This window comes from Microtus ochrogaster, linkage group LG4 (genome assembly GCF_000317375.1).
Source record: "Microtus ochrogaster isolate Prairie Vole_2 linkage group LG4, MicOch1.0, whole genome shotgun sequence".
NCBI classification, from domain to species: domain Eukaryota; kingdom Metazoa; phylum Chordata; class Mammalia; order Rodentia; family Cricetidae; genus Microtus; species Microtus ochrogaster.
Window position 1 is genome coordinate 51,485,146 of NC_022030.1, and position 10,582 is coordinate 51,495,727.

The 10,582-nt window shown below is 42.3% G+C and overlaps 1 protein-coding gene across 2 annotated transcripts in view; it reads left to right on the forward strand.

Annotated features, from left to right (window-relative positions):
* Nucleotides 1-10,582, forward strand: part of Ap1s3 (adaptor related protein complex 1 subunit sigma 3) — a 72,657-nt gene that overhangs the window by 44,164 nt on the left and 17,911 nt on the right. For both annotated transcript variants that reach the window (XM_005361542.2, XM_026786352.1), the window contains exons 2-3: nucleotides 7,027-7,205; nucleotides 8,482-8,590. In XM_005361542.2, the coding sequence (XP_005361599.1) occupies nucleotides 7,027-7,205; nucleotides 8,482-8,590 (288 nt within the window). The remainder of the gene's footprint in view (nucleotides 1-7,026; nucleotides 7,206-8,481; nucleotides 8,591-10,582) is intronic.

Below are 10,582 nucleotides of genomic sequence, written 5' to 3' on the forward strand. Positions count from 1 at the left end.
CTCAGTGTGTGGGTGCACCCCTCGCGGTCCTGAGTTCCTTGCTCGTGCTCTCTCTCCTTCTGCTCCTGATTTGGACCTTGAGATTTCAGTCCGGTGCTGAGCTACTCTTCTGTTTGGCTGTCTCACTAAAACATGGTGATGGGAACCCATCCATTTTGTTTTGTCTGTTTTACAACCTACTGTACTGTTACCTGCTATTGCAAAACCACTGCTTTTGTGAACGTCACACACATCTCCTCACTCCCCAGCTTCATTTCATCCCTGGAATTCCCTAACATTGCCTTTAAATGGAAAGGAAGATTATTAGGTTTTTCTACTGCAACTAAGGCAATAATAGCCCTCCCCGGCCTGAGCTGGTGTCTTCATCCTTATGCATGCCCAGCTTATATCTTAGCCATGTGGTTAAGAGACAGCCTGGTTAGACAGTTTTCTGTTTTGAAGCATTTAATATTTTACAGCCTTTTAAGGTTCATAGCACAGGTGAGCATACTATAAAAAGGCTACCTGTAGACACAGCCTCTCTCATTATCAATATCCTATGCCAGATGGCACCTCTGTTACAATTATGAACCTGTATTGATTCTTTATTGCCACCTACATCCACAGTGTATATTAAAGTCCACTTTGGTGTTGAGCATTGTATCTGTTTGTGTAAATATAGAATGACATGTTTCTGCCATAATAATACCACGGCAAGCATTTTCACTATCCCAACAGTCATGTCTGCCTTTCCTGTCCTCCATGCACTGACTTACTCAGTGAGTCACTCAGTACTGCTACTGGCTGCCCCTCATGGGGTGCCATGCTGTGGGACAGAGAGAACCTCATCACTCAGTGTTAGGCTTTGGATAGAACGCTGACTGGTTTTTATTGAACCCGCCAAGATATTTTATTATACGTTTTATAATGATAGCATCACATATGTGAATTTTAGAAAATTCAGTGAAGTATGAAGAAGAAAAATAATATTTTCTGTGAAATAAAATCTCACTATTCCAAGACAACTGCTATTAATAGTTAGTGTGCTTTCCTTCATATAATTTCCTTGCAAGTATAATCCATTTGGGGTATAATATTACATATCCAACTTCATGTTTTTGCAACTTATCAGAGTTATTATTTTATTGAAACTGGTTAATAAATATCACCCAAGACCTTATCTATTTTTAGGTAGTAATGGATTTTCCAGGGTTGAGTGTGTTAGTACAGTGAATATCTGATTCTGAACATTTATCTACATTTTTGCTTGCTTTTTGCTTTTTTGAGGCAGATTCTCATTATGTAGCCCAGGCTAGCCTGCAGCTGTTGATCCTCCTGTATCTGCCTCTTTAGAGTTGGGATTGCAGGCATACATCATATGCAGTTTTGTTTACTTCCATTTAAAGGGGGGTCTTCTAAAAGTAGACTCCTGGCTTCTTGATACTGCTGAGCCGCTTTTACTGAAGGTCAGGGATTTTCATAGGAGGAAAGAGAAATCACCACAGATACAGAGTTCCAGAAAATGTGACACAGATGGGCAATGTAGAAACAATGACACACACTTCCTAGGACATAAGAAAAGGTTAAACGTCAAGGACCAAGGAAGATGGGGGAAACACACTGGGTTAGGGGTGAGGGTGAGGGTGTGGGGGAGGTGAGGGAATCCTCAGATTAGCCTTCATCTCTCCAGCTTTAGGGAGTGAGAATGATACAGGGTCTGTGAGGCCATGGTGATGAGTTGGAATAACTGAGATGGGGAGCAGAAGGGGAGGTGGTTGCGAGTTCTTTAGGTTAAGAAGTACGTGCGAAGTTTCCAACCACCAGGGGTTCATGAGTTGGCTTATCAGACAGCCATGGCAGTAACAGTCTGGGAAGTTCTCTGTGATTTTCCTCAGGGGTGTCTGGCACCTCTCAATAGAAGAAAGGTAGGAATGGATGGGCTGACCTGGGCTGGGACTTTGCAGAGTTGCTGTACAGATAGATCACAGGAACATGTTCTGAGCATTTATATTTGTGGCTCACATCCTGAAATATAGCATAGTCCCGAGAATGTGGTGCTCAGGGTGCAGAGGTGCTGGGGACAGGGGAAGGTTTCTGGTTGTCTCTTATCTTGTAAACTGATTATGGGTCCATTTCATATATTGAGGTTAAGAGCTGGTAATTTTGCAAATGTTAGGAACCAGTGCTGCTATTTGAAGCCTTTTCTGTACATAATAAACTAGAAGTAAGATGCCAACAGTAGTCCAAAGTAATAGGACAGATGGATTGGCGCTACTCTGGTTTGTGTTTCTGTCAGAGGCCTGGTGGTGCCTTCTCCTATAGAATGGTGGTCTATAACAAGGAAAAAAACAAACTATCCAAGTTCTGGGTTTGCCCAATGAGGTCAAGTCTTACTCTAGTGGATGCTGAAGACAAGGAATGCTTGATCCATCTGACAGTTCACCTCTGCATTCGACAGACCATCTGTGCCCAAACTAGACCCCTCAAAATGGGACCAATAAAGTGGCCTGTCCTGAGAAGAGGTTCTGGGTGGACACAGGGGACAACCCAGACTTAGCTTTTGGGTCAAATGTATAATAAGACCATAACCCTGCTCGACACACTATGGATTTTAACAGAGTTGGTGTTACTATCTCTCCCTTTTCTTTCCTGTTAGTGGCATTAACTGTGGTGATGGTGGTGGGGTATTAAGCATTGCTTTCTGAAGACACAAGTTTGTTTTGGGCATCAAATCCAAGTTTACTCTAATAATGAAAAAAGAAACACTTTCATTTTTTTTTGCTACTCAAGATAATGCTAATACAAGACTGTATTTGATTAACTTCTTGAAATGAACTTGTCAAGTGTGCCCTGAATGACTACACCAATAAATTAGATAAAATTAATTGTAGGAGGCAATCAGCTTGTGAAAATCATTACAATCCATGCTGCTAGCTTGCCCAACCTATGAAATTAAATCTGAGGAGGTAACTGGTTCCCCAGCAGAAATCACGAAACTTGCCAGGAGTGAGTCTTCTAACAATGACTTATCATTTTAGCTATTTGATGTGGGAGTGTCATATATCAATCTGTTGCTTTCATTGGTTAATTAATAAAGAAACTGCTTGGCCTGATAGGTTAGAACATAGGTGGGTGGAGTAAACAGAACAGAATGCTGGGAGGAAGAGGAAGTGAGGCAGATGCCATGCCTCTCCTCTCGAGGGCAGGCGTGATGAAGCTCCAGCCCAAGATGGATGTATGCTAGAATCTTCCTGGTGGGTCATCACCTCGTGGTGCTACACACATTAGTGGAGATGGGTTGATAAGGATGTGAGAGTTGGCCAGTAGGATGCTGGAGCTAATGGGCCAAGCAGTGTTTATATGAATACAGTTTGTGTGTTGTTATTTCGGGGCATAAGCTGGGTGGCAGGAAGCTGCCCGCCGCTCCTTTCTACAGCTATTGAGTGAACTTGAACTGATTCCATTGTATCATTTGAACAGGGAACATATTTTTGTATTTCACATGAACGTGTGTGTGTGTGCATGTTCTTTTTATCCTTTCTCTTTAGATTCCTTGACTGGTTTTTCAAGTGCTCTTTCTTCATTGTTCTAGATTATCGATGTCCATGTCATATTTGCATGGACATCTCATTCTGATGTCCTTTTTTTGCAGAAAGGAAAAGGTGGAAAGGAAGGCACCAGTCTCACAGAGAACCCAGAACTAATCTGGGTTGACACTATGGAGAGTTCCAAGGGACTCTCTAGAGGGGAGAATTATGAGACCTGTAAATACACAAGGAGTGGACAGCAGGGTCAGAGTGTTTCTTCTGGAAGGAAATGGTTGAGAAGCTTGCAGCACCATCTTAAGTAGCCCAAAAGTTCATTACTTAAGGTTCCTGAGGCTGTGTCTTTTTGTGCTCTGGGATAAAGTCAAGAGAAACTTTAGGTGAGGCAGAAGAGATTTAGGTTAGATGGGAAGGAAACAGTATTTCTCATGGGAAATGAAAGCAAACACCCTCTGAATTTGTAGATTTAATCCCTCCAGCGGAAATCTGGCCACTCTTGAACAGTCTCATCTGGAGGTAATCCCAGTCTGAGCCTTGTTCTTGAGAGCCTGAGTTCTGTGCAATTTTGAATTTTTTTTTAAATTTTAGAGCCATTCAGTTTTCTATTATTAGGATGGTATTCTAGCTTGATTTCTGTCTCTGTGAGAAAACGCAATGACCAACACTGACTTGGAGGAGGAGTTTATTTCAGTTTACATTTCCAGCTCAGAGTGCATCACTGAGGGAAGTCAGAGCAGGAATACATGACAGGAAGCATGGAATGCTGTGTACCAGCTAGTTCACTGCCTGGGCTAGCTTTTTTATACACCCCAGGCCTGTCTAGGAATGGTGTTTCCACAGAAGAGCAGGGCCTCCACCATCAACCATCAATCAAGACACATTCTCTCTAGGCAGTGGTGTGGCACATCTTTAATCCCAGTGCTCTGACAGCAGAGGCAAAAGGATCTCTATATGTTCAAGGCCAGCCTAGACTAGAGAACGAGTTCTAGGACAGCCAGGGCTGTTCCACAGAGAAACCCTGACTTGAAAAACTAAAGCAAAAGAAAACAAACAAATAAACAAAAACAAAACAACAGCAACGAAAGACACTTTCTCACAGACATGCTGTAGGGCGGTCAAGTTGAGGTTACTCTTCAGATGAGATTTGCTCTTCCCAGGTGGCACGAGATTGTGTCAAGTTGACAACGAAACCATCCAGGATAGGAGGCAAAGTACCCATCTCAGTATGATTGCTAGGAAACAGTCACTGTGTGCTGTTCCTGAATCATTTATACCTGTCTAACAGGAAATAGAATTTAAGGCAATGCAGCATTCTTTTCTTCTTTTTTCCTACCATGTGAGTCCTGGGGATGGAGCTCAGATGCTCGGGGATAGTGGGAAGTGTGCCATCTAAGTGCAGTGCTCAAGAACATTCCAGGTTTAGAAAGAGCTTTCCTTAAGCAGCTTATTGAGCAGGAGTTTTAAGTTGTTTTCTTGCCTTGTGCTGTCTGTGTGACTGGGAGCTTGTGGTCAAAATAAATAAATAAAAGGCCACAACCCAAACTGTCCCTGGAACCCACTTAGAGGTAGAAGGACAAAATCAACTCCAGTTGTCTGTCTTCCATAGCTGTCCTCTACCAGGAGCCAAACACACACACACACAAGCACACACACACACACAAGCACACACACACACAAGCACACACACAAGCACACACACACAAGCACACACACAAGCACACACACACAAGCATGCAAACACACACACAAGTACGCACACACACACAAGCACGCACACACACAAGCACGCACACACACTGAGACAAGAGAGAGACACAGAGGCAGAGACAGCAAGACAGAGAGAACGATGCACATATACACTAATAACAAAATTAATTACAAAAGAAGCCCCTATTCTGTAAGTTAGAGGACCTTCCAAGGAAAGATCCTGGTGTCCCTTCACCTCATGTATCACCACCTACCGAGCTGTTAGGGTCTGTGCCATGGCATTAAGAGAGAAACCTCTTCGGCAAAAACAATAGACTATTTTTTTTTCGTTTTTGTCTTTTTTAGACTATAGTTATTCTTTGTTTACAGCATGTATCGTTCCACTCACAAAACAATTTATTGAAACAATGCATCTTATTTATATAGATTTATTTTTAGATATATTTATTTTATTTCACATGTAGGTGTGTTTTGCCTTCATATAGTATGTATGTACACCACATGAGTGAGTGTCTGGTGCCCTTAGATTTCAGAAGAGGGCTTTGGATCCCTGGAAATGGAGTTGTAGATGGTTGTGAGCAACCATGGAGTGCAAGAGCAACAAGTGTACCTAATCACTGAGTCCTCTCTCCAGTCCTACATATTTGTTTAGTTTTTAATTAATAAAAACAACAACGAAATAAATCATAGATATAAGTAAAGATAAGCCTTTAAGTTTTCTAATATGATGGGCTGAGAAAATGTGGCTCTCTGTAAAATAAAGAGTGGCTGGCTTCCTGACTGTTTTTGTAAATAAACTCTACCCTACCTCTAAGGTACAGGACTTAGGTTGTCGTCCCTCATTTAAAGTTCTTTTTTTTTTTTTTTTTTTTTTGGCTTTTTGAGACAGGGTTTCTCTGTAGCTTTAGAGTCTATACTGGAACTAGCTTTTGTAGACCAGGCTGGCCTCAAACTCACAGAGATCTGCCTGCCTCTGCCTCCTGAGTACTGGGATTAAAGGAAGGCATACACCACCACCTGACCATTTAAAGTTCTTAAAAGTCGCTAAAATATGAAACTTTATTTTGAATACACATAGCAAAACTGATTTGTGAACAAAATCAAGTTTCTTACTGATAGCACTGGTAACACTTCCTGGTAATTTTCATGGCTAACACCCTTAGAAACTGTTACCCATCTACCATGCTGAGGAGGCCTGAGATAGGTAATAGATAGGTGATAATAGGGGGTAGATAGGTGAGCTAAGCGGTCACACTTAGTTCTTCTCCTCTGGCTGTTTATTGCTCTTTCCCCTTGCTTTCTCTTTATTTAATTTCGTTCTTTTAACATTTACAAAATTATAAAAGTAAAATATAATTACCTCCTCCTTCCTCTGTCCTCTCTCCATTCCTGCGTTTTCATCGTTGTGATATGAAGCAGAGGTTATAACTCTAAAGTAAATCCTTCAGCTGGTCAAAACATGGTGCTTGTTTGTTTTGCTTTTCGAGGAGGAATTTGCTTCAAAGAGTACCACTACTTCCTTTGATATGTTTTGTGTCTTGATGAATTTTACAATTTTTCAAAGAAATTAAATTCCTTTCAACATGTTCTTCTGGAACAGAAGTAAGGTGTGTGTGTGTGTGATGTTCCACCTTTGGCTCTCTGGTAGGGGCATGTTAAGATGGGCTCATTCTGTGGTGGGTAAATACCTCTCTGTATACATTCCTAGCTCCACCCAGCCCCAGAACACCCTGATCTGTGCAGCGAGTGACTTGGATGACTAAACCCTGGCCTTCTCTGTGCACTGTTGTTCTAGATACATTTCATCTTGCTCTTCAGTCGACAAGGGAAACTTCGGCTGCAGAAATGGTACACCACGCTCCCTGACAAGGAGAGGAAGAAGATCACCCGGGAGATCATCCAGGCTGTCCTCTCTCGTGGGCACAGGACGAGCAGCTTCATTGACTGGAAGGAGCTGAAACTCGTTTATAAAAGGTGTGAGTAACTTCCCAAGAACCAAACATCTCACTGTGGCTTTGACTCATTTCCCTTCTGACCATTTTAGATTGCAATACCCATCTCAGCAATTTCTGAAATCTCTGATGAGGAGAGTCTAAATATTTGCAGCAGTGACAGGGCTTGTAAAGATTCCCCATCTGATTAAAATAGCTTCCACGTGCTAGGATTGATTCTAAATACTTAAACCGTACGCTGAATTTGCACGCGCATGCCCAGTACTGTTGCGTGAGTTACATTCCCGGAATCATTTCAATGACTGTAGATACAGCAGCGAAAGAATGAGACAGACCATGTTCATGTTTTCAAGAAGCAAAATTATTTATTAAGCAATCAACATATATTCAGTTCCAAATGCTGTGGGAAAGCACAAGTGAATGTGCTGGAAGAATGAGAACCATTTCCAATATTAAAGCTGTCCGTATTTGCAGATGGGTAAACTGAGGATACACAGTTTAAGCAATTACTTCCTGGTCACAGTAGTTGAATGGTAATCAGTGGAGCCAGTACTCAAGCCTAGAACTTTCTTCCTTTAAAGCCTATATTTCTTTTGATACATCTGTTTGAAGTGGCAAGACCATACTATCAAGGAATCCTCATTTATAGATGAGAAATCTGAGGCTTGAGAGGTAAAGGAAGCTTTTCAATGAAGACTCAGGTAATGGATGCCTAAGACAGGGCCTGAACAGAGCCAGCCTGACTTCATGTCCTCTATTAAACTATGGTTTCCAAAACGGGACATTCACACGGGAAATGCTCTCTTTCCGTGGCATGTAGGGTCTGATAGTTAGTAGAGTCCACTGCTAGGAAGGGCTTTAGCAAAGCAGCTTCTATCGGTTCGGAGGTTTGGCATAGAACGAATCACCATGTGAAGCCAAGTATGGTAGTGTGTGCCCCTGAGAGCGCTGCTGAAGGCTTGTATATTAAAGGGGATGATATAAATTGGAAAAGGGCGCGAGCAAACACCCCAATTATCGCGAACGAAAGGATACCATCCCTCTGATTGTAACTCTTCAAGGTGAAATTCTGTTGAGAGCCTCTCGTGTGACTAATGAAGTAATTAACCGCTGCGGCATCTTTATGTATTCTGGTTTATATTTGAGGAGTGCACTGCATGCCATGAGCAATGAATTTTATCCTTGTGTGGAGGGAATCTCGAGAGAGAGCAGGAGACTGCACACCTATTGGGAAAACCCACTTAAGCTTGTTTATTGTCTCATTCAATTTTGCCTTTTCTTATTTTTTTCTTTTCAAGGTATGCTAGTTTATATTTTTGCTGTGCAATAGAAAATCAGGACAATGAGCTCTTGACACTAGAGATTGTACATCGTTATGTGGAGTTGCTGGACAAGTACTTTGGAAATGTAAGTGTCCTTCCGGCCCTTTAGAGTCTATCCATCTTGATTCTTGCTTCTGCTCATCTCTTGTATTCCTTTTCTCTCTTTCAAGTCTAAACTATCCATTGCATTGTACCAAGGATGGTGCTGGTACACCTTGGTTCAGAATTACAGGATTCCTCCCCACCTGCATGTCTTAGTAAGTGAATCACTCAAAAGATGAGGGTATATTTTTTTTTACCTTCAGATTACAAATACATCGAAGACTTTGTTTCAGGAAGCTTGAATTTAATTGTGAGTGATTTCTGTCCCTTATTCCTCATTGCTTTGCCATTTCTTTTCTGTTTTGACATTTTGTTCCTTCTTTGGCATTTTTTAAAGTTACAATATCATTAGTACACAAGGAAAAACAAGGACAACCAACATCAACCCAAACAAACAAAAGTCCCCAATCTTTTCACTTCACATCGCTATTCCACAATCTCATTTGCATTTATTTACATAACAGATGCAGCGATCTCTCAGGGCTGCTCCCATCTTCAGACGGTTCAGTCTACACCAGCTTGCAGCAGGGCCCCACATCTTACCACTCCAAGGAAGTTGCACAGTAACCATTGAGCCCTGCATACTGCTCCGCACCACTGATATCTCAAGTCTTTGCCTGCTTTGCCCTCCGCAGCACTGAATTCATATTCATCCTTTTAGTATCCCCACCCTTCACCCCGCACGCTTTATACCATGCCATTGATTTCTGCTGGGTCTTGGCCTTTCTGCTGGGTGGAGGCCCTTCCTTGGTTTTCTTTCTCCCCTAAGCTCGCTTTCCTCTTCTGATCATCTAGATGCTGTGCCCCTCTTCCCACCTGCCTAGTGTGTCTATGGATTCTTTCTCCCAGACTCTACTGCTAGGTGATTTCTTTCTTGCTTCCTCTTCTTTGCTCTCCTGGTGATGGTCTTCACCAATCTTCTCATGACCAAGTACTATGCCTGTCTCTGGCAAACCTGCTCTTTCTGGTGGTTGGACTTTGTTTTCTCAGAACCCTGCAGTACAAGAAGACAGGGTTCTTTTGCTTTTCTTTGCTTGCTGCTAGAGCCTACCTGACCCTTCAGTTTAAACCTAAAACTCTTCTCCCTCTCACTATTGTAGTGAAATGACTTGGGATCTTACATCTAGCTTCTTATTTGTCCATTTCTGCCCTTAAACTCTTTTATGCTTTTCTGCTTGTCCTGTTGATGAGCATCTTTTTTAAAAAGTACAGACCTAGGTGGGACATTACTGCCCATCACTTTCCCTTCTCTATCAGGAAAAACTCCTCACTTCCCAGACTCTAATTTAAACTTTCAAACAGTGACAACTGCTCACTCCTCTGCCCTTGCTGTGTTTATTCCTCTGTGCACCTGTCCCTGTCAGCATTCCAGGTTATGCAATAGCTCAGGGCACAGCATTCTACCTGGGGCAAAAGGTACCTGAAAGCAAACCTGGCCCTTCCCGGAGGTCAAGACCTCTGGCCTCTCCCACCCCTGCCACTGTAAATGCCTCTGGGTCAGGTTTTCGCAAATGCTGTAGAGACACCAATAAAATACACTGTTGTGGGAAAGAATCTGGAAAAGGTTTCTCCAGCCATGTTCTCTGCTCCTTCCCTTAGTCAGTGGAAGTTTATCAAGTGATGTTGGGAGAATCTGCTTCCAGAAGAGTTGTTTTTATATTGTTTGATTTGTTTTTGTTATGTTTTGTTTTTCGAGACAAGGTTCCTCTGTAGCTTTGGAGCCTGTCCTGGAACTAGCTCTTGTAGACCAGGCTGGCCTCGAACTCAGAGATCTGCCTGTCTCTGCCTCTGGGGGGCGCTGGGATTAAAGGTGTGTGCCACCACTGCCTGGCTCCAGAAGAGTTTTTAACATTCTTTCTGTGTAACTGAAGGAGGTGACATTTTTTTTTTTTTTTTTTTTTTTTTTTTTTGGATTTTCGAGACAAGGTTTTTCCATAGCTTTTGGTTTCTGTCCTGGAACTAGCTCTTGTAGACC